The 24,328-nt window shown below is 44.3% G+C and overlaps 1 protein-coding gene across 1 annotated transcript in view; it reads right to left on the reverse strand.

Annotated features, from left to right (window-relative positions):
* Positions 1-24,328, reverse strand: part of CACNA1C (calcium voltage-gated channel subunit alpha1 C) — a 672,248-nt gene that overhangs the window by 104,560 nt on the left and 543,360 nt on the right. The window contains 12 exon segments of the mRNA XM_030542977.1: positions 313-410; positions 877-964; positions 2,961-3,067; positions 6,949-7,008; positions 7,150-7,209; positions 12,703-12,832; positions 15,792-15,924; positions 18,891-18,960; positions 19,074-19,194; positions 20,319-20,433; positions 22,356-22,476; positions 23,318-23,525. Coding sequence (XP_030398837.1) covers positions 313-410; positions 877-964; positions 2,961-3,067; positions 6,949-7,008; positions 7,150-7,209; positions 12,703-12,832; positions 15,792-15,924; positions 18,891-18,960; positions 19,074-19,194; positions 20,319-20,433; positions 22,356-22,476; positions 23,318-23,525 — 1,311 coding nt within the window.

A 24,328-nucleotide genomic window follows, 5' to 3' on the forward strand; every position in this document is an offset into this window, starting at 1 on the left:
ATGTTATGCCACAAACTTCTGGGAGAGGGTGGCAAAGTGCTGCTCCTGGTTCTCATGACCTGAGGTTTAATGAGTCACATTTGTGACATGCCTGGTCTCATGTCTTCAGAACTTGGCTAATGGGAGCCAGGGGATTAGTGCTTAACCCAGGACTCCTATCTGACAGTACTGAGGATGTTTTCTGCTCCATGCAAAGCTCCATTTCCCCTTTCCCCTACACTTCTTCACACTACGTTTCTCGCCCCAGCTACCAGAGAAGATGATTCAGTGAGATGGTTGAATGAATGGACCCAATGGTTTTACCTTGAACACTGAACTCCAATGCAGGCAAACATGAACTGCAGCAAAGTGGTGACAATCACAATGTTTCCGATGGTTCTGATGGCTACAAATACGCACTGGACCACGTGCTGCAAAGGAAGATGGGGCAAGAGTAACTGGAGGGACCATCCTGAGCTGCTGTCACTATTGGAGGAGCCCAAGGCTTCAGCAAAAATATAAGAATCTCAGGATACAAGCTCCATAAAGTAGCGTCTCAGGAAAGGAAGAAAAAACTCCCTGGACTGTGAGCTGTAGTCTTGTGAGCAGGCAGAAAAGTGTAGAAAAGACCAGAACTCGGTTCAGACAGCAGCAGGATCCTCATCTATATGAATACCCTTCCTGGTCAGGTGAAGGGACCTGACTGATAGAGAGAAGGCAAGAACTACAGCCCACCTCTCTGCAAAATAACCCAAGCTAGTTCATTAGGCCCTCCAGCCTTGTCAGTAAGCTTTTAAAACGCTACTCAAGTGGTGTTAAAAGACTGATACTTCTTGACTGAAGTAACCTGGGTTTCTAGCCTTGAGAACTACTTGTGGGGATCAGGATTTCTCTAACCTTTAGTCCCTTGGCTCTGTTGATGGCCCTCAGCGGTCTGAGCACTCGCAGGACACGTAAGATCTTCACTACATTGATGGCACTGGACCTGGAAGAGAGTAGCAGTACATCAGCTTTTACAGTAAGAATAGGAAGTGACCTACCTGAGGGGACAGTTCACCCACTCTTTCCCATTTGTAAATACTGTAAGAAATCCAAGGTCACCCAACACTTCAGAGTTGTCCCTTGCTGCATGCCATGCCACTGAAAAGCATCAAGGTGGCAACATGGGTAGAACTCAATACCTTCTGCTTCAAAGGCATAGGTTACTACAATTTTGGCTAAATGAGATCTCCATTAGCTGTTGGCAGTATAGGGTTTATGACACAGATTATCATAGTGTGATTTAGTATACTAGAGGGCAGTTGTGTGCGCGTGCACACACACACACACACACACACACACACACACACACACACACACACAAGCAAGTTCCTTACAAATCATTTCATTTGAACACAGTCCTTGATGTGAATAAATTATAATTCAGAGACATCAAGAATGGTAGATACTCTCCTCAGACTACATCTAGTTTTTAAAATGTAATTTTAGCCATGTTTCAGAACTTTCTGTGAAAGGAAGGAGATTTTAGGAGGCACTTCAGAAAGCACTGAGATAGGATGGGAAGCTATCCTACTGAAATGTCAAGGTGGGCCCTGTCTCTTGATCAGAGTCCCAGGGTACATCCCACTAGTGTTAGCCATCTCCATTGTATTCACAAAATGACCAGAACAGAGGGAGGCTCTCTCGAACAGGACAAGCTGCCAAATACACGACAGACATGCGATGGAAAACAGTGCCAAGATGCAATCATCGCAAGACATTTTAAGATAAGGGCACAAAGAAGCACGCTGCTGAAGTGCTAAAAGAAAAAAGGAGCACATCAGTTAATTCCTGGTGTCTCATGAATTTAAAAGGTTCCTTGTCCAACCTTGGGCTTGACTTGGCAAGGTGCTGAGCATTTGGGTTCTGATCCAGCAAAACACTTAAGCATGTACTGAATTTTAAGCAGATGAATAGTCCTCTTGAATTCAGTGGGGCTACTCACATGCTTAACTTTAAGCATGTGGATGAGTGCTTTGCTACATCTAGGACAGAGGACTCAGTCAGCACCATGCAGGAGTGAACCCCGATGAAGAATCCCTCCTGCAGTTGTACGGTGTCAGGCCCCGCCTACAGCTTTTGGGAACATTCTCCTTTTGCTAGCATATGAAGAGCCTGAACAAGCTCTTCAAGGGCTGGGGATAATGGCCAAAATGAGCATTGAACAGTTATTAAGAAGCTGATAGAAAACCCACTGAAGTCAAAGGGAATGTTTCTGTTGACTTCAGTGGGCTTTGGATCAGGGCCTAAGGAAACTGTTATTCCCATAATAGGAACAAGGTAAAGTTGCTTGGGGATCAGCTGGATTCTTGTTATGTAGGAATTACCCTGGCTTTATCCTCAGATCTTCCATGTGAGGTAGACAGTTCTAACAGAACCAAGTGGTTCCATATGCTGGGTAAGGTTTATGGAAGGAGTGCTTGGGTGGTAATAACAACAACAACAACAATTTTGTAATTTTATTGCAGCTTTCTCCCTAGGCTCTCAAAGTACCTTGCAAGCATTCCTTAAGGAAAAACACCTCTGTGAAGTAGATATATATTACCCCCATTTTACAGAAGAGGTAACTGAATCACAGGGCAGTGTAAAGACTCTCCTGAACTAACACTGTGAGAGCCCAAGAGTTTCATGACTCCCAGTTCCTTATCTTAACCACTGGACTACACTCTTGTCTTTCATTTGCTATCTCCGATATCTCCTACTCCAGGTCATTACCGATAGACAGCTTGACTCAATTCATATTGAGCCTTGCTAGTATGAGCCACTTCCTGAAGTAGTCTGGAAAACAATTCTGAGGCTTCAGAAGACTGTTGTTCAGGGAGCGCAAAAAATAAATAAAAACTTGTACAGACAAGCCAACACAACTCATCTTGTACCTCCCCTCCCCTTCCCGTCCTCCCAACAGACCAGTGGATTATCTCAGTCAAGAATGGCTCACTCACTGGATCCCAAAGGAGATGAGAGACACGCTGACCACCAGCAAGTCTAGGATGTTGAAGTAGTTCCTGCAGAAGGAGCCCTTGTGGAGGAAAGCTCCATATGCAGTCATCTGGCGGGGAGGCATATGGAGACACAAACAAACTTTGGCATTAGCAGCTACCCGGTGATCATCTCTCAGACCAAGTCCAATTTGTTATGCTCAAGGTGTATATATTAAGAAAGGGCAATATTTTTAATGCAGCAGTCATTTTACCTTAAAACCCCAGTGGACAGGATGGGTCCCAGTGGAAAGAAAATGAAGTGGGAGACAGGGTAAAATAACTATCAGGAGAATATATGAGAAAAAGTTTCAAGCCAGTGTCCAGCCCATCTGGGGAGGGGGTGCTCATTTGGGGCCAACAGTAATTCTTCCTTGGAATTAGAGCATACAGGGAACATAAAGTTCACTCAGAAATAGCAAAGCAACACAGTGAATATTTGGAAAAACAACTCTTTGCAACCAAATGCCTTCCCCATTATCTTTAATGGCAAGGCACTTATGACTAAGATGCCTGCATTTATAAAGGTTTCCAGGACTAGGCTGAATAAAAACATTACATAAAAAGGGACTGTTTCTTGGGATATTTTCCTGGGCAGTACCATCTGGAGTGGACAGCTGAGACCTCCTCCCTCTGAGTGAGAACAACAACTGAATCACTTGGGGATTTTATGATTTAGGCCAGGGCTGAAATGATAGGCAGAATTCCTTTGATTTGGTTCATTCTCTAGATTCAGAAACTCAGTACTGTGTCCTCTCTACTTGCTTTCCCTCAAGTTCAGCCCCAGTTTGGTTCCCATAATTTTGTTCAAGAAATGAAGCATATATATTTCCCCTCCTTTCCACAAATCCTAAGGAAGGATTCCATGGGACAATGTGACTAAAGCTTCTGTACTAGGAAGAACAGTCAGCAGGAGCACCTTCCACTCTTGGAACATTAAAATTCCACTTCCTATATGAGGGATTCCCTGCCCCAGAAAGTGTATTCTATTGAATAACAACGAGATTCTGTGAAATAAGATGTGCCCTTTCTGTGGGGCAGGTGGAATTTTCCATCTTTGGAACTGTATTTATTGAGTGTAAATACAGATGAGTCTGAACAAAACTCCAGGCCTAAAAACCTCTGAACTTTGGGAGGTCCAGAAGTTTTAGACCTGGAGTTTAGGTTCAGACCTCTCTTTTTACATTGTCAATAAATACAGTTCTGGAGCCTTAGAATTCCCTCTGTCCCACAGAAAGGGAGCATCTTTTGAGAAAGTTCAGACCCTGATTTGAAGTTTATGAGCAAGACCCATCTCAAAACACAACTAGATGAGACTAGCATTGTGGCTTCTAAAAATGATTAGCTTTAATCAGGCTGCTCAAAGCAGGAGAAGAAAGGCTAAGTCCAGTTGGATTGTGAAAGATACACAACCTTATATGGGTCCTCTGGTTCCTGCTATTAGTCCAGATAGTGTACTTCCTGTCAGTTTCCAGCCCTGGCTACCCATGGCAATTCCAGTCAAGGAGCGCTGAAGACAGCATGATATAGTGCATGACTTTATTCACCAAACATCCACGACATTAGGAACTGCCTACCAATCAAATCAGTCAGACAGAACTCAGAAGGGAAGGAAGTATAAACTCTGGCCTCAATTTAGAATTTATACTTATGGACACATTTGACTGGGGAAAGGGAGGGTTCTTGCCATGACAAAGGTGGTAAAGGTGCCCTTTACTGCTTGTGTTTTGTATGGCAATCTTGAAAGAAAGAAGACACCATTGAAATCAGGATGGGAAGCTCTGCTGGGTTTCAGTACTGTAGGAACAGTGGTTCTTTACTGCCTGTTGGAAGATTTCCCTATATTCAGGGAAGATACTTAAAGGGTGTATAATCCAGTGTCTGCTTTCCATGTGTGGCACTGACCAAAGCAACTGTAATACCATTTTAAATTATTTAAAGAATTATAGTCTTTGCTTATACAGCACTTTATATGTTCAAAGCATTGTGCAGACATTAATTAATTAAGAGTCATCACAACACGGTGAGCTAGGGAAGTGTTATCGGCCCCAAATTACAAATTCTCCACTGTCTTGAGATTTGTACAGTCATTTGTGCTTGTCCAGTCAAGGCAACTCTTTACAACCTACTTGGTACTCATTAAAGAGTGCACAAGATGCAAGACAGTGGAGAAACAGGCCCTGAGAGATTAAGTGACTTGTCTTGAGGTCAAGCTACAGGACACTAGCAGGGCCAGGAGTAGAACTCAGGATTTCCTAAGTCCTAACCCTGTGCTCAGTCCCTGCTCTTTTAATCAGTTACACCTGGAAATAGCCCAGGTTGAAATCCTGATTCCACTGAATTTAACAAGAGATTTGTCATTGACTTCAATGGGACCAGGACTGAATCCCAGATATAGTTACTACAAGGGTGTACTCCTCCAGGGGAAAGCAGACCACTCTGCTAGTGGATTTGTTAGATAAAAGATTGAGACCTGATCCCACTCACACTGAAGTCAATGAGAGCTTTGCCATTCATGTCAGTGGGAGCAGGACTGGGTCATTAGTGGTATACTACCATAAATTCAAATGGTTTGAAGGTGCCCTTGTACAGAGAGCTAAAGGCTGTATTAAACTTATATTTAATGTTGCTGCTGAGCTGCTTTCCTTTTTAACGTGGTTTTTTTTGTTTTGTTTTGGGTGTTAGATTTAATGGGCACATACAGTGTACGCAGCAGCACAACAGAAAGTGTGAGCTTCTCTGGACAGCACTGTGGTTTTAGTGCTTTGAAGCCAAACAGACAAGCCTAGTTCCTAACATTCAGGGAGCATCCTGTCCTTCCAGTGTTCATTTGGATATTATATTAGCTGTCTGAATTATGAGATCTCAGCAGCTCCAAGGAGAATGCTGCCATCCACCAGCACTTAAAACCAGTTCACTGGGTAAAAAGCAAACTGCCAACTGAACCCTGCATCTAGAGAGCCAGGAGATTGCCTGATTACTGTTATTTAAAATATTAGTTTTTGGGAAAATGAGAGTTAAGACAGGGGCAACAGATTTTTATTTTCTTCATTGCCAAACTATTCTCCTGTTCCATTTCCTTGTGGCTAGGGTGTTCCCCTGAAAATCAGAAGGGGGTATTTAGTAGGGTGACCAGATGTCCCGATTTTATAGGACAGTCCCAATTTTTTGGGTCTTTTCTTATATAGGCTCCTATTACTCCCCCACCCCCATCCCAATTTTTCACATTTGCTATCTGGTCACCCTAGTATTTAGCCAGGCAGTTTCACTCTCTGGATCAGAGATTTTCAGCCACCAGTACCCATCCCAGTTATGGGCCTTCATTCTTTAGTGACTGGTATTCTGAGCTCCTCCTCCAGACCTTAACAATGAGCTTCTGTGCTGGGCCCCTATGGAATTCTGCTATTTGTCTCCCATTGAGCCACAGGGGACTTCTGGCCACTCCAAACTGCAATCTCATGACAGTGTAGAACTCACAGCTTCACTTTGCGTTTTGATACACTAAACTGTGTGAGGAGGGAAGGGCACCGGTTCACACTGTGCCGTTCTGCAGTGTGAGTTCCACATGTGAGAGGCTAGCATGCTCATGGTTCTTAGTATGGTACACATGTACTGTCGTCCTGAAACGACTGGCAACTGTTGGGGTACATTTCTGGCCTGTTTGCCCTTTTCTTGTCCTTTACTAATATGTCTTGAAAGAATCATTCCTTCATATTGACTCCTCAATGCAGCATCATGCTGACACTGGCCCTAAATAATAAATGTCATTTGAATATCAAAATTGGACACAAGATCTGTTTAGAAGCTTAGACAACTACCAATAAGCTAAAAAAACAAAAGAAAATCCTGTCTGTGGAGATAACAATGGGATTAAAGTGATACAAAGACAGAGAGAGAGAGGTTAGAGAGAGAGAGAAGAAAGAGAGAGAAGTGTATTGCTCAGATTGGTTACCTTAAGAATAATTTCTAATGTAAAGATACTAGTGAAGACATAGTCTGCATTGCCTAGGATCTGAAAAATAAGCACAATCGGGTTAGTGATACTGAGCGTGACCCAATACAAACAGGCGTGTGTGTTAGCAACAGATAGTGGCAGAGAACTAGTAGGCTTATAAGTGACAGATAATAATGGTAGAGGAGATGGGGACTTTACCTTTAGAGCAATTTCAATGGTGAAAATGACAGTAAAAACTATATCAAAATAAAAGAGAATCTGTAAAACAAAAGGGAATAGGGGTGGAGGGGTAGATCAGTGAGTGATCACTGGAATGAGAAATCACCATTCAAAATCAAAATGCACAAGTCTTTTAATAGGAGTGCAGGAAGGAATAGATGGGAAATGGTTTGGTAAGAACATCCTGTTGAATACAATGAAGTTCTTGGTACAGGATACAGGCAGCATATTAATGAAATCTTTGCTGTGAGTTACAATCCCATGTGGCTTCGGAGGCAAAATAATATTTTTTAAATTTAATTAAATTTTATAAAGAATTCAGGGTTTCCCAAAGACATTTCCAAATGGAGAATACAAGGATATCTGGTCTCTCAATGGAAAACATGTGATTTCTTTTTATTAACTTCCATTTAAGTTTTTCCGTGTCCTTTACGGTGGAGGGAAAAAAGGCTCCACATTGCTGTTCAGAGGCAGCTATTGCTCTTTTTTTCCTCTATGCTGACTTGTCATGAATTGGAGGAATAACAAACATATACACTTGCAAATTAAACATAATCATAGCTTTTTGTCCCGAGGTGTAAAGTGACATCCAAAGCAGACAACACCTTACTATGGATCAACCTCGGTCCCATTAAAGCTATAGGAGTTTCGCCATTGACTTCAATGGGACCAGAATTTGACCCTATATATTTGAGATGAAGGAGAATATTCATGTCACAGTCAAATCTCCTGCAGTCCCCCAAACTGTCTTGCTAGTTTGATTAAGCTTTATATTTAATAGTCTGCCACGGGAAGTGGTAGAAACCTCATCACTTGGCAAATGTAAAGCTGGACAAAGAAATAGTAAACATAATCTTTCAGTGGCAAGGAGATGGACTGCATCACATAGTAGATCCTTCCTGTCTCTAGATTTTATAGTCAAATTTAGACATGATGTAAATGGCAGCAGAATTTATGCTGATTGGCTAGATTCCAGTTTACTATTGTACCATGTAAATATAGAGTAACTATTACATCCAGTGGAGTTACCCTGGATTACACAATGTAAATGAGACCAGAGTCCAGCCCATTTGTCAAACTGGGGCAAGTTACACAACCTAGCAACTTACACTCAGAATGTAACGATCCACTATCACTGCTAAACTTGAACTGGAGACTTCCACGGAAGTCAGGCTGGGTTTGACCATGTGTGTCTTGGTAACTTGAAAATGAAAAGGGCCATTTCAAGGATGCTCGGGCCCCAAATACAACCTCCATTCATTTTGGCATATTATAACTGGAAATGTCCTCCTTATTCCAGTCTGCTGGGGTTTTGACAGTTGATTTTTATATCAGTAGAATCATTTTATAATCATGGGCCAGATTCACTGGTATCCTCTGGCTGCTTTGCATCACTCCGGCGATACAAAGTGGATATAAACTTGATTAAACTGGTTAATAAAGCTGGAGTTGCAGATATTTTGCCTCACCAGAGCCGTACAAGACAGCTGGAGCGCACTGGTGAATCTGGCCCCAAAGCAGCATCTAGAAGAGGTTTCACATATAAACAAAGTTGTGCCTGATGGAAGTGACTGCAGGTCACCTCTGTATGCAGCTTTATTTACTGGCAGATCTTATACCAGCTGGTGTGTTTATTATTATTTAAAGGTATTCTATTCAGGGACAAATTAAAGTCAAAACAATCCTGCTCGGCTGGAACGACTTCTCACTTCAAGTATATAGTTATCTAGGCCTTGAAGGCACAGGCTGGTTGGTGCTGGGGTTGGTGTGGAGATGCAGCTCTTAGAATCATGGGCCTGAATGCACAAAGGGAGTTAGGCATTGTGACACTCAGCGTCATAATGCTTAACTTTTAGGCAGAATCACTGTGATTCATGAAGCCTGAGTTAGGAACTAAGCTCCTAAAATGAATAGGGAGAAGTTGGCACCTTTACCTGTGATTCAGAAAAGCCAGTATGCTAGGCAGGCCTAAGATAGCCAATGAGAGATGCTGATGACAGAGGTTTGTCCATCCCTGTCTCAGAGATAGGCCTGGTCTACACTACGCGTTTATACTGATTTTAGCAGCGTTAAACCGATTTAATGCTGCACCCGTCCACACAACGAGGCCCTTTATATCGATATAAAGGGCTCTTTAAAACAGTTTCTGTACTCCTCCCCGACGAGAGGAGTAGCGCTGAAATTGTATTACCATATCGGATTAGGGTTAGTGTGGCCGCAAATCGATGGTATTGGCCTCCAGGCGGTATCCCACAGTGCACCACTGTGACCGCTCTGGAAAGCAATCTGAACTCAGATGCACTGGCCAGGTAGACAGGAAAAGCCCCGTGAACTTTTGAATTGCATTTCCTGTTTGCCCAGCGTGGAGTTCTGATCAGCACGGGTGGCCATGCATTCCCAAATCCAAAATGAGCTCCAGCATGGACTGTGCGGGAGATACTGGATCTGATCGCTGTATGGGGAGACAAATCTGTTCTATCAGAGCTCCGTTACAGAAGACGAAATGCCAAAGCATTTGAAAAAAAATCTCCAGGCTATGATAGAGTCCACAGCACAGTGCTGTGTGACAAGCGTAATGGAAAACCAAAGAATTAAATGGACGTTCATGGAGGAAGGGAGGAGGGACTGAGGACTATAACTATCCCACAGTCCCCGCAGTCTCCGAAAAGCATTTACATTCTTGGCTGAGCTCCCAATGCCTGTAGGGTCAAACACATTGTCCGGGGTGGTTCAGGGTATATCTCATCAATTTACTCCCCCTCCCCCCCATGAAAGAAAAGGGAAAAAAAATTGTTTTCTTGACTTTTTCAATGTCACCGTATGTCTACTGCATGCTGCTGGTAGACGTGGTGCTGTGGCACTGAACAACAGCATCCTCTCCCCTCCCTTCCCTGGTGGCAGACGGTACAGTGCAGTAGGACTGGTAGCCATCCTTGTCATCATCCCTTGAGTGCTCCTGGCTGGCCTCAGGTGAGGTCGGCCGAGGGTGCCTGGTAAAAATAGGAATGACTCCCGGTTATTCCCGGCAGATGGTACAGAATGGCTGGTAACCGTCCTCATCATAGTAACTGGGGGCTGAGCTCCATCAGCCACCCCCTTTCACGTCTAAAGAAAAGATTCTGTACTGCCTGGACTATCATAGCAGCGGGATGATGGGCTCCTCTCCCCCCCACCGTTTAATGTCCTGCCTGGACTATCATAGCAGCTGGAGGCAGCCTCCCCCTCATTTTATCTCACTAAAAAGTCAGTGTTTCTTATTCCTGCATTCTTTATTACTTCATCACACAAATGGGGAGACCCTGCAATGGTAGCCCAGAAGGGTTGGGGGAGGAGGGAAGCAATGGGTGGGGTTGTTGCAGGGGCACCCCCTAGAATGGCATGCAGCTCATCATTTCTGTGGGATCTGACAAGGAGCAGCTGTGCTCTCTGGTTCTCTGGTACACTTGCCCCATATTCTAGGCAGGACTGACTATTTTTAGATACAACATAAAGGAGGGAATGACCCGGGGAGTCATTCCCATTTTTGTTTTTGGACCCCCGGCCGACCTCAGCGAAGGTCAGCCAGGAGCACCCATGACAGCAGCAGACGGTACAGAATGACTGATAACCATCATCTCATCACCAATTTACAATGGCACAGCAGACAGTACAGAATGACTGGTAACCATCTCTGCTACCCTGCAAAGGCAAATGAATGCTGCTGTGTAGTGCTGCACTACCGCCTCTGTCAGCGGTATCCAGTACACATACGGTGACAGTGACAAAACGGGCTCCATGGTTGCCACGCTATGGCGTCTGCCAGGGCAATCCAGGGGAAAAGGGCGTGAAATGATTGTCTGTCATTGCTTTCACGGAGGAAGGAATGAGTGATGACATTTACCCAGAATCACCCGTGACACTGTTTTTGCACCATCATGCATTGTGATCTCAACCCAGAATTCCAATGGGTGGGGGAGACTGCGGGAACTATGGGATAGCTACCCACAGTGCAATGCTCCAGAAATCGATGCTAGCCTCGGTAGATGGACGCACACCGCCAAATTATTGTGCTTAGTGTGGCCACGTGCACTCAACTTTATACAATCTGTTTTACAAAACCGGTTTATGTAAAATCAAAATAATCCTGTAGTGTAGACATACCCAAAGTCACATAAGTCCCAGCTGCAGGGAAGCATCTATCGCTGTTAGTGATTCTCAGCTGTGAATCCTGTCTTGGTATTAGGTGCCTATGCTCTTTTACCAAGAAGCTGAGGGTGTGTGGGGAGGTGGGGTGGGGAAGGAGCTCTCTCATAATTATTTGGCTCACTTGGTATGTGGGAGACTCCCGGTTTAAGTTCCCCTTCCGCCTGAGGGGGAAAAGGGATCTTAACAGGGATCTGCTTTTCTTAGTGAGTGCTCTAACTATTGGGCTCTGGGATATTCTGATGTGGGGCTTCTTAGTCTCTCCTGTTGAACTGTTTTGTGCATTGAGGGCACAAGCCCTTGAGAACACAGGGAGAACACAGACACTGCTCCCCTAGGATGGCAAGTATGGTCCATTCCACCGGCCAGTGCAGAGATAGGGCCTCCCCACTCTCCTTAGCCCTGCAGAGTCCTGGTGCACAGGATAGGGCATGGACCAGACTCGGCATGGACCAGTGTTGTCCCTGTGTGGATGCAGAAAGGGAGATAGGCTGCTTGTAATTGTACCCTGTGCAGGGCAGGGTACAATCTTACTGTCATACTGTAAAGGCAGGTCACTTTTGCAACCCTAACATCTTGCCAGTGTCCCCTTACATGATGCATTTTAAACACTTGTACCTGCAAAAATTAAGCAGAGATTTTCATATAACATTACTGGGTTCAAATATGCAAGACAAGATTTTGCCCCAAACCTCCAGCTCTTCATCCAGTAGTAACTGTTGGATCCCCTTTAGCTACAGCTTTCTACTAGAGCTTCTGTGGAAATACTGCCCCAGGTATGTCAGTTGCAGAGCCGACATGCATTTAGGCCTCCATAGTAAGTACATTCAGCAATGCACCAGTGGGTATCAATCACATAGGTCAGATTATATTGTCAGTGCTCTTCTTAAAGGTGAAATGCAAAACTATGATAAAAGCTGAGATAAACCCAGAAACATGTACTATGCCTTAACTGATCAGACTTTGTGTTGTGCGTGTGTGTTTTTGAGGGACAGTTGAACATTCAGTATTAAATTAAGCTTTAACAAGCTTTACAAAACATTTAGCTACTGTCAAAGTCTTCCAAGTTCTTTCAGAACTAGACTAGAAAGGCTCCAAAAAGTTATCTCACACACAACTGCTGACTTTTCTGGCTTCTGTGCCAACCCAGAATAACCGAGGCCAAATTCTGCCCTGGCTTGCCTTCTCTGCAAGCCCATTGGTTTCCCTTGGCCTACTCAAGCCAGCCCCAGAAGTCTTCAATACAGCCCTCTCTGCACTGCCATTAGTTTATTCTTGCATGGGCTCATGATCTGATTGAATCACACTCTTAACGTGTTGTGAGGGAAGGAGGAAGGATGGGAGGCATACTTGGTTCCTAAAAGAGTAGTGTTTGACAGGGTCCTCAGCTGCCAGGGAGATGCTGCTGAGCAAGATGAAAAAGAGGATCAGGTTGGTGAAAATGTTATCATTAACGATTCGATGGCAGTGGAGACGAAACCTGCAAGAGAGAGGAAAGACACAATCTTATCCATCAGAACCAGCTGCAGAGAGAGCTAAGGGGTGGGACTCCTCCACTTTTGCTGCTGAGTCTGTACCTGTAAGAATGTTTTGCATAAGTCCCTCTGACCAGGAGTGGGGGAAAAAGCTAGGCCAGGCAGTTGTACCTGATCCTGCAAAGTGCTGAGTGTCCTCAGCTCCCACTGAGCCACACAGGGAGATGCTTAACATCTTGCAGGACTAGGCCCTTGGTGCTTCAATCAAGGAAAGAGAGGATGGCAGCCATTCTGTTTACATATGTTTGGGTCCCTATTCAGATTTAGTTGTGTTCTAAAATAAATGACCTCCTGTTTGTTCATCCTGAAATTACACCACTTGCCTCAATTAAAGGGAACTAAATGAGATAGAAACCCAATTAAGAGGAATCTTCAGAGGTTCTTTTAGCTTCTTTTCCATACATGTTTTTCATTTACCATGGAACCCGAAATGGAACTGGAATTTCTCTGGAGAGGTGCTAGAAGAGCTCCACTCACTACCCTTGCCTCAGACAATAACAGGAAATCAGGTGCAAGTAGGGGCTTCTAGGGGCATAATATCATGTCAGGCAGTGTCTCTTTGCTGAAGATCAGCCTAATACAAAGCAATTCTTACCCTTAGCAGCAACGTAGCAGGCAAGAAATAAAACAGACTCCAGTCAAATGGAAAAGTGCCCTTCCCCAGTTTAGTATGCACCTCCACAGCTCCCTCCACCCAAAGATCTCAGAGCACTTTACAAAGAATGAGGACTAAAGCATCATTATCTTATTTCGGTCCCTTTTTGGTTTATAGCACCCCCAACCCCTATTAGATCAACTTTCCAGATAGGTGCAGTGGTTACATTGCTTGCCCAAGAAATCGCAGTGAGTCAGCGGCAGAGCTACAATTAGAATCCAAGAGCCCTGACTGCCGTTACCTCACTGCCTGCTATATACACTCGCACACCCTTTATGACAGCCTCATGTTGGAACTGCGCTCCTATACAATGACCCCATGGAAGTTCTGGGAGGCCTTGTGCATCAGGCAAGCATGCTTTCTGATACGTCCTTGGAAGGGCACAGCACGCATTCCCTTCTGTGACAGCCATAGCCTCCCATTCCCTTTGGAGAAGCTAGTGCCACCAATGGCACTAGCCTCACATGGTACTATACTCAGGAGAGCACAAAGACCCCTGCACTGGGGCACAAGAGAGATGAGGTTCCTTGTGCCCATTCCCCTTTGCACACCAGTGCAGGGCTTGGCACAATCATGCCACATGTCTTAAGTTATGTGTGTCTGACATAATTAAGCACCCTCACCCAAAGAAAGCACCACATGTACTCCTGGTGCCAGATGGACCTGGTTTTTGCACTTATGTTATTTGTGCATCAATATGGTACATCAGGAAACCTATCTGTTAATTAGACTCCATGTCCTAGCACTGTCCCAGGGTGCGAGAGGAGATTTTTTAATATAAATGGAAGAATATAGATTGGATGCAATTACTGACATTTCCAACTAAAAGGGAAAAGGGCAGAGAAGAAAGGCCTTGAGGGAACTGTTAATGATACAAGTAGCTTCTCCTCACTAATTCACCAACTCAACCCAGCGGGCCAAATCTTACTGTTACTGAAATCAATGAGAGTTTTGTCATTGATTTCAATGGGAGTAGGTCCCTAATGACTGGCATCATTGGCATTTGATGGCTTTACAGCGATCTCTATAAAATAGGTTTGTGGTCTCAGGAGGCCATCAGATCATCAACATATTCTACACATGACTGGCCACCCAGCAGACTCCAATGGTAATGCCCTTCAGTGGCTGTTGATCACAAATGATCTGAACTGGTGATGAACAGATGAAAGGCTGTAGATGCCATAACAATTCCTCAACTTCTCCAGACCCCCTATTTATGTATTTTATTTCTAGTGCCCAGGTTTCTTTTCAGCTTTGATGGAGGTCACCCCAGAGCTCCTGTGCTGGTCAGACTGGTACTGATCTCCTGAGGGCTATTATGTGGCTCAGAGCACCACAGCCCTATGTAGGGGGCAGTGAGTACCCACACCTCCCCAGGATGGACATCAGAGAGATTGTGCTGGTGCTGAATGCTGCCCCCAGCAGGCCAGCCCTGCTCTGTGGAGCCATGAGCTCCCCTCTTCCATTCACTTTTCAGCATCCTGTTTCCTGGGGGGCAGGAAGTGGGCTGAACTGAGACTGACCCAGCTGGAGAGCCAGGGTCAGAGGACTAAACAACAGATGAAGAGACTCCAGGGGGCGCTGCTCCATCTCAGAGCAGGACCTTCACATGTAAGCTGGCCAAGTAGGATACTGAGATAGCCTCTGTTGGTCAGACTGAGGACTGAGCCTGTGGAGGGCTGCAGAGATATGACCAGCTGAGGGTACCGTGATGGGCCCTCTTGGACTGTTAAAGGACTGAGCTGGGAAGAGCTGCAGTACATTACTGAGTGCTTTGAGATAGGCCTGGTTGGCCAGTATACCCCGAAATGGGGTTTGTTTTGTTTAGTTTCACACAGGCCTGTGTGTGACTCAGCCAGAGGGCTGAATCACGGAAGACCCACCTGATGAGCACAGTAGCTGACAGGGGGCACTGTGAGTGGAGGAAATTGAGAAAAACTGCAGGTATGCACACACTCAACCAGGGGGGGAGGTCTTGTAAGAGTAGGGTGGCACCCCTTTATACAAAGTATTCATGATCTGCCTCTCCTACAAACTTTCTAGGTGCCCTGAACTCCCCTTAGGCAGCGATACTGGCATAGAGCTCCCTAGAGCAGAGCTTTCCATGTGGGATTCCAAGCAGGGGGTTCTTCAGGACTGACTGAAGCCAGGAAGCTCTGCACAGCATGTTCCTGGGGGTCCAGTACAAACAGGAGACCTAATCTGCCTTTCATGGTTGGAACACTGCAGCACAGCAACTTCTCAAATACCTGTTGGTAGGGCTGAAGATGAAAAAAGCACTGGCATCCGGCATGGGCACAGCCTTCTCTTTGAGGTGCAGTTCAGACATTGGGCGTGGTCGAGGGCCGACAGGCATTTCAGGCTCCTCCTCCTCTTCCTCTCCTGTAAGGAACAGTTGGGTTTTTTAATGCAGTGGGGTATCAGTAACTGGTGCACTTGAGCGCAGAGCACTTTATGTACCCAGAAGTTTCAGTTACTTTTCTGGGTTGAACGACAGGTAGAAACTTCTCCTCTTGCATTATATGAGCCCTGCACAGAGCCAACACCTTGCCTGAGGTTGTGTCAAGATGAGTGAGTGTGCCACTGAGAAAACACTAGGGATGGGCGCTTTGTTGAACACCAGTCAGAAGTTCTCAGAATTGTCATTTTTTAGAATTCAGGAGAGAGAAGAATTGAAAGGCTGGAGACAAAGGTAAAACTCTTGAACCAAGTTCCTAAGAAGCAGAGCTGCAGGCACTGCAGAGATCAGTGACTAACCCACAAGGAAGAAATGCAGAGATGGGGCCTTTGGGCCTTATGGGGAAGGTTTGAAAGAGAACTTTTACCCTTTGAGGATTTCAAGCCCCTGCTTAAGTCAGATGTTGCTTTGTGCATGGTGCAATAGCATTTCCCTTCATTTAGTTAGTAAGATAGGTAGAAATGCTGAAAGATGGGAGAGATTATTGGCTTCTTACAACATCCATCTTCCGGCCTACACCTATGAGGCAATTCTACTTTAATAGAATAGTTTCTTTGGCCCACACAAAATGAGATGAATTTCAGGTAGACTCTAGCTCCGCATTCTGCTTTCTTTCTCCTTCCCTTAGGGCCAGTCACTGTGCTTGGCTGGGCTTTCAACGCATGAGAAAATGCAGATGAATCAGCTCATACCTTAATCTTGGTGCATAGCTACTGGGGACAGGAGAAAAGCAACCTTTTCAATGCATAACCTGAGTGCACACAAATGGGCTTCTCTCTCTCCACACCTTCGTTAGCAGGAATTCAGCTCAGAGGGTTTTGGATAAATATTTGCGTTCAGTACACAGAGCACATACCTTTTTAAAAAAGTTTATTTCTGTAACAGCTCATGTTTCTATTGTATTGTATCTTGTAATACACTGGAAGTTATACTTTCACAAGCTCTATGGGTTTAAGAAACATTCTTTCATGTGTGCTTTTCTGTATTGTCCATGTAAAGGAGGCGATGAGGTTAATGACTGTAATAATACTATAACTGTAACACTTGGCATTTTTTTGTGCTTTTCACATGAGGATTTCAAAGTTATTGACAAATATTAATGAACTGACTCTCACAAATTTCCTGTGAGGTAGATAAGTAGATGACCTTGTTCGACAGATGGGGAAACTGAGGAAGAGGTTAAGCACTTGCCCAAACTCTCACAGGATGTCTGAGAGTTGGGATTTGAATTTTTTCTGTAGCTGAACTAGATTGCACCCTGTTTTACCTTGATGAATCGCTCATCATCATCATCATCTCTCTACTATATGTAAACTCACTGATGGTGCTGATCTCTTTTGGAGACGTAGCAGAGGAAGGGGGCAGAGTGGTGAGTTGCATAATAAGTGCTCTGAGGATCAGTGGTGATGGAGGTTTAATGCTGGATTGTGTAGTAGACACTGTAAGAGGAGGTTAGTGGGAGTAAGGAAGTGAAGCTGATGGAAGAGTGAGAGGGGAGGTTTTAAGAATAAAGGTCCAGCTAGTGGGGAAACACATGAAATGACCATTTCAAATCATTTTCAGGCACTGGGTGAGCATGAGGGATTTTAGAGGGTGGGATGATGGTGTCTGTAAAAGGATCACTGGAATTAAGAGATTAAGCCACGGATTGATAGCTGGTAGAAATAGCTGATTGCAGATGAGAAAAGACAACATCTAGGAAAAATGCAGTACTGCAGTCTAGGCACAGCTAAAGTACATCCATGTGCAGGCAGTGAGCAAGAAGAGGTCTGAGATCAGGTGTTGTCTCAGAGGGACAGGATATGGACACATGGCCCCTCACGTAGCACACCAGGCTTGGTTAGCTAAGAGGACGAGGAGCCCATAATGTCAGGTGGTCACAAGGAAGCTGATAAATGGGAGGGAGAAATACAACTGATTGAAATAATTATTTCCTAATAGGCAGGGGAAGCCCTGGACCAAATTTTTTGAGAACCAATTGTCCTAGGCCCTAGAGGGGTTCTGTGGGGTCAGAGTTTCACACAACAGAATGAGAAGACCATATAGAATAGAATGTCATAGATTATTATATGCAGTGTTGTCGTATCCGTGTCGGTCCCAAGATAATAGAGAAACAAGGTGGGTGAGGTAATATCTTATTGGACCAACTTCTGTCTCTTTCATCAAAATAAATTGGTCCAATAAAAGATACCACCTCACTCACCTTGTCTCTCTAATAGATTATTATAGTAAATTTGGTCTAATAATAGATAAAACAGATTCCTAAAAATATACCTGAATATATGAAAAATTTCAAATCACCTGACCTTTCTGATTTCCTTTTTGATTTGAGGGACCCAAGAGAAGCAGCCAGGAAATTGCAGGGCTAATAGCTATCATTTTCACAAATCATTAAGACCAGGAGTGGTACCAAAGGACTGAAGAAGAGTAAATGTAATTCCAATTTTCAAAAAAGGTGAAAAGAACAATTCTGGGAATTACCATACAATTCACTTCACTTCAATTAAGGGTAAAATACAACAGCAAATAACCATGCAGCTGATCTGTTAGCATTTCACTGATAACACCACCAGGGACAATTGGCAGCATGAGTTTTTGGAAAACTGATCATGTCAGGAAAATCTGTATTCTTTACTCATATTTAGGGTTAGCTTTGCTGGCGCACCAAAGAGGGTGAGGGGAGAAGTGTTTTTACTTCACTTTTTTTGCCCCCCAATCATGTGGGTTGGTGTGACCGCATCAGCCATTGACACAAATTTGAGGTATCTCAGAACTTGGATATTTATAATAATAAAAATAATTTGAATCAATATAATCAAACTGTTATTACTTTAGGAACTAGAGCCTTTCCTTCCTGGATCAGTGGTAAGGAAAAGGGGATGGGATGTACCTGGAGCTTCTGTAGTAGGATATGGGTTCTTCTCTTCATTTTCATTGGTCTGATAATCATCCACATTGATCTGACAAAACAGAGGAGACAGAGACAAAGCCCTGGTCAGATTGTGCCCTGACTTTTTGTTCACTCAGAAATCTGAACTGCTCATAGCACATTGGGTGGTAAGAGACAGCAGACCTTGGTAGTAGGCGGAGACTCTCCATCAGCAGTGATAGATTTCAGCTCAATTTTCTCCTCCTTTGTCTCCTCCTCTACAGCTGGTTTCTCAATCTCCTGTTTCTTTTCAGGACTAGCGGTCCTAACAATTCAGCAGGATAAAAAGCAAACATTTACAAAAGGGAAAAGGGGATTCCCTTTCAGAAATGTAGTATATTGCAGTACAAAACATGACAATAATCAGCTGGCATCTCCATTCATGCCAGTGGGATCCTCCTTCCTAATGGCTGGAAAGGCAATATCAGTGACAGTATATGCAGAGCTTCTTAGTAATGTTTGCGTGCACGCGTGTGTGTGTGTGTGTGTACATTTGACCACAGGCCTAGGGATTTTACCATAGGCCTTCTCTTCACTCACCCAACACATATACTGTATGAATAATTTTCAATCCCTAGGCTATAATCCTGAGTTATACTGCCTGCAGATTTTCCTTAATATGGCTCCCAGTTTCATGCCAGCAGTCTGATGATCTTTGCTGGTTATTTGTGCTCTGCTTGCTATGCCTGCTCTTAGGCAGGGCAAATAGAGCCCTGATCATAAGAATACTCTGCGAGCTGCAAAGGTGTCTTGCAGAACGATCAGCGTATCAGAGCAGCTCCCCTCTCCAGGCAACCAGGAAGAAGATATGGGGACAAGAAGTAACAGGTGGTGACAGAACATCAAGCTTCCCTGCTGCCAACAGCCAGGAGGAAAGAAGAAAATCTGAGTGAAGTTTCACCCTTACCGGGAGTCCTTAGAAGCACCACTGGAACTGGGATGAGGAATGGGGGATGTGGCATCACAAGTGAAAGGTCTTGGGAAGTAATGGCTGAGACTGTCCCTGATAAACATCAACCATTGAGGGTGGGGTGGGGATCAGAAAACATTAGGGTAGCTCAAATGGGGTCATTGCGTTGTTATCACTTCCTACTTCTCCTCCTCCAACACCACGTTTACTGCACAAGCCCCTTTGCCCTGCATGCCTCCTCTCTGTCCAAGCCACAGGAGCTAGTGACATGCTTTAAACTCAGGGTATTAATGGGGCAGCCTCCTCCACTGAGGATCACCTCCACAATGCTCCCAGCCCAGGTAGGTCAAGGAACAGTGGTCCCCCTAATAGCTGGGTTTCCTCACACAGCGGTGCAGCATGATAACCCTAAAGCCTTCCTTTTGCTCCCCCATTTCAACCACTTTAGTTTTTAAAATGATAGCTATAGATGGGTTTACCTAGCTAGTTTTTTCCTTTCTTTTTCCTCTTCCTCTTCTTTCTGAGCAGATGTCAAACTCTCGGCATCGGCAAGATTGTCCACAGCGATGGCCAAAAATACATTCAGCAGGATATCTGTTTGTGTATTTCTGTAAAGAAAATGGGCTTGGAAAATTGTAGACCAGGACAGGGAGAACCCTAATCACCTGAAATGCCAAGCTGCAGTCAGATCTCACAAATGCTTAGGCCACACAGACACATACCCATACCCCCTCACCCCCCAGGGCTAATACAATACACTGTGTTTTAAAAACCTGCCTTCCTGAATTAGGCAACTAAATCCATATGTAGGTATTGAATTCAAAGTGGCCTGTTTTTCAAAAGAGCTGAGCACCCCAAAGTCCCACTGAAGATAATGGAAAATGCACACGGGTTCAACCTTTGAAAAAGCAGGCCACTTTTCTTTAAGAGCCTAAATACATATTCAAGATCCTCATAACATTAGGCACCTGCCTGTGAAAATTTTGGCCTATGGACGTGAATTGAACAACCTCATTAAGGTCTCCCCACAGACTTGACTGGCCATAATTGACATTACATATAGCATTGTCATTAGCAGTGTATCTCTAAGGGGACCAAAGTGAAATTCATTATAGCTGAGTGCTGAGGGAATCATTTGGCAGCTCTGTCAATCCCAATGTAAGTCCCGTGCATGTAAGGTATTCATACAAAGCAATCACACTCAAATAACTTGAGGGGCCTCGATGGACAAGCTAGGAAATTTGGACCTGGAGTTGTAGCTCCATCCTTTCCCTCATGTCTAGATCAATCACTGTTCAGAGACCCCCTCTACCACAAAGTTGAATTTCAGCTTCTCTTATGAATTCCTTGGTGTAGGTTCTTATTATAGCATAATCCTGTTGAAGTGAATTCCAGTTAAAGGCTTGTATTGTAAATATACAGAACCCTCCTGGACTGTCACCTTGCTGTGAATTCAAGGGCCTTGCAAAGCTGGCTGATGTTTTCCTTTTCACTCTTTACAGGGGGACCTGAATTGCAATCTTTCTAAGATGACAAACTGCCTCCCTTGACCTTCAGATAATGGGACTGCACTATCTCACTTTGAAGAGAGGGCAGCACAGGGCACAGAGATGTTCAGACATCAGGGTCTGAAAGATCTAAATTATGAAGAAAAGTCAAAGGGGTTGGGATGAGTCTACAAGGTGATCACGCAGAAGAATCAGCAGGAAAAATGTATCATCTCTGGGGAGGGGATCATCCAAACACAAACTAAACCAGAAGGAACTAATAGCAGACAGGGATTTAGGACAGATCTACAGTCATGTACTTCATGAAAACTCAAGAGGAAAGGACAGCTGTGTTTCATATACACAGGGCCCTCTGTGTGATGTGCTGACTCTCCTGGAGTGTGATCAGTACCTTCAATCCCCACTGAAGTCAATGGGTATTAAGGGTGCTCAGCACCAGCTCTGACCCATAGATAACAAGGTATAGAGTTTTTATATCTGTTATACAAGTACACTGTAATATAGGAAAGGAGATCTCTATCACATTGGTGTATAAATGAGTTAATGTAGGATCTCACAAAATCTAATCTGTAAAACATGCTACTTTTAGAGCATTTGTACACTGTATACTGTAAACTACATATATATTTGTTCCACAGGGAGTGTATAAAAATAATAATGGAATAAATTAAAGCAAAAAATACACTGCAAATACAGTAAGTAGGTACACAGTTTAGTTTCTGGACAAGGACAGGACTAAGGTCTGGTGAACAAAAGGATGATGGAATTAAACCAAAATGGTATTTGGCATATTGGTTCGGCCTTACCCTTCTCTGACAACTGAAAGTCTTAGTATCAGTTAAAATTCATTAGATGGCATTGATTTTTAGCTGTCAGAAGCCAAAATGCAGAGCCAAGTAAACTGTAAAGGTGACACTCATGAAATTCATATTCCCCTGACACAATAAGGTAGTAAAACATGGTTTTAAATACAGCCCTGCCTGGAGAAAAGGTAGCATCAAAGGATACAGTTTCCGCAGATGAAGAGGATGATGAAGTAAATACAGACCAACATTCCTGGAAAAGAGGGGCCGCCATAAGCCATGATCCCATCATACATCACCGAATTCCAGTCCTCCCCAGTCAGGATCTAAATGACACATTCCCACCAATAAGGGACACAATGTTAGACCACAAAACAAACCTGAAAACCCCATGATAACAAAGAAACCCCACCCTCTCCTAGAGAAACTCCCTGGGGGACTCAGACTGGTGGATGTATCCAACCAGAAAACAAAAAGGAGCTGAGAAGGCCTGTGCTCTGAATGTCAAAATGTCCCCAGGAGGTCTGACCACTAAAGCCAGGCAGATATCCAAGCCAGCTGTGTTCAGGTTTCCTGGCCATTTCCATATGATGCCATGGTGTGCCTGTTTGCATCAGTCAGACTGCTGAACTGAGTGCTGGAACAGAACGCTCAGCACAGTGGAGTAAGTCACAGCTACATATACCTCTGTATAGCAGGTGATTTTCACTTCCCCTCACCATGGACACAAGCTAGCTAAACCTCTGCTCTTTTATGAACACTTGCAAAGCTGTACTCAGAATATAGATACTAGATTCATATTCTGGTTTTCTTGAACCTCTTCCTCTCAGACCCAGCAGTACTCTGTTAGGGCAGAGAACTAATACAAGGCTACACTGCAATTAGCTAGCCTTTGAAAGGGCAGTGCCTATCCTTTGGCCTCACCAAGTTAGGCACATGAAGTTTGACCTCTGCTATAGATGGAATTCAGCTCAGCTCCTAACCTTGGCCTCCAACTCAGCAGCTGCAGAACTTGCGGTCAAGGATCACTTTCTGCAGCAGACTAATTTAATCTCCAGTCTCACTGAATATCAGTCTGCACAGGAATGATCCAGGCCCTTCTCACCCCAATAGGGACCACACATGAGCAGACTGTCAATTCCTTGCTGGAACTGTTGGGATTCATACCTGAAACACTGTGAGGAGAGACTGGGGGAAGTTATCGAAAGTGCTCCTCTTGGTTTGCATCTCATCAAAGTTAAACTTGCCCCCAAAGAGCTGCATTCCCAGGAGCGAGAAGATGATGATGAAGAGGAAGAGAAGCAGCAAGAGGGAAGCGATGGAGCGAACTGAGTTCAGCAGCGAAGCCACTAGGTTACTCAAGGAGTTCCAATACCTACGGGAGCCAAAGAGAGGCAGTTAAGATTCGTTTCCCAGGGCAGGTGCTCATGGACTGCATCAGATATTGTTTCAGGCTGCCTGCTGCATATAAACAAGCATTTCCAAACACCTTGTTAAGCAGTGAATCATCCATGTGCTTCCCTGAGATAATGAGACCTACTGCAGTAAATGAGTAATTTTACTACCACACGTGTACGTACACAATTCCCCCCCGCCCCCGGCCACACACACAGACAGAAGATTACTGCAGTGTTCTCAGACTAACGCGCTGCAAATCTCTTATCAATATACAGTGATTAGTTCTTGCTGCTTCAGTGAGTTACATTCTAACCAATCTCATTACAACACTCACAGATGGTACAGCAGCCAGAATACCTGACTCCAGAGAATGGCTCTGTAATAACGGACAAGAACAGATGGGGAAACTATTTGGATGCAAATACAGACTTGTCCAAAATCTGGTGTGTGCATGTGTGCACGCGTGTGCTCAGTCTTGGATGGAGGCTGCTGAGCTTTCTGGTGTTTGGAAGACTGGGGTAGATACTCAGGGCCATCTCCTCCTCCCACACTGGTTTTCAATAGTGTAACTCCGTTGTCCTCAGCGGAGATACTCTGGAGATGCATCGGTGTGATATCAGATTCAGGCCATCAACAATTCCTTGTCTTTTGCTTCTGCGAACTGCACACTACCACTGTTCTTTATGCATCTAACTCATTACATTGCCTCAGTACATCTTTAAAATGCTCCTAACTAGTTCCAGCTTGACATTTTCTAATATTACCCTGGTACCTTGGTGC

The sequence above is a fragment of the Gopherus evgoodei genome, chromosome 1, assembly GCF_007399415.2.
Source record: "Gopherus evgoodei ecotype Sinaloan lineage chromosome 1, rGopEvg1_v1.p, whole genome shotgun sequence".
NCBI classification, from domain to species: domain Eukaryota; kingdom Metazoa; phylum Chordata; order Testudines; family Testudinidae; genus Gopherus; species Gopherus evgoodei.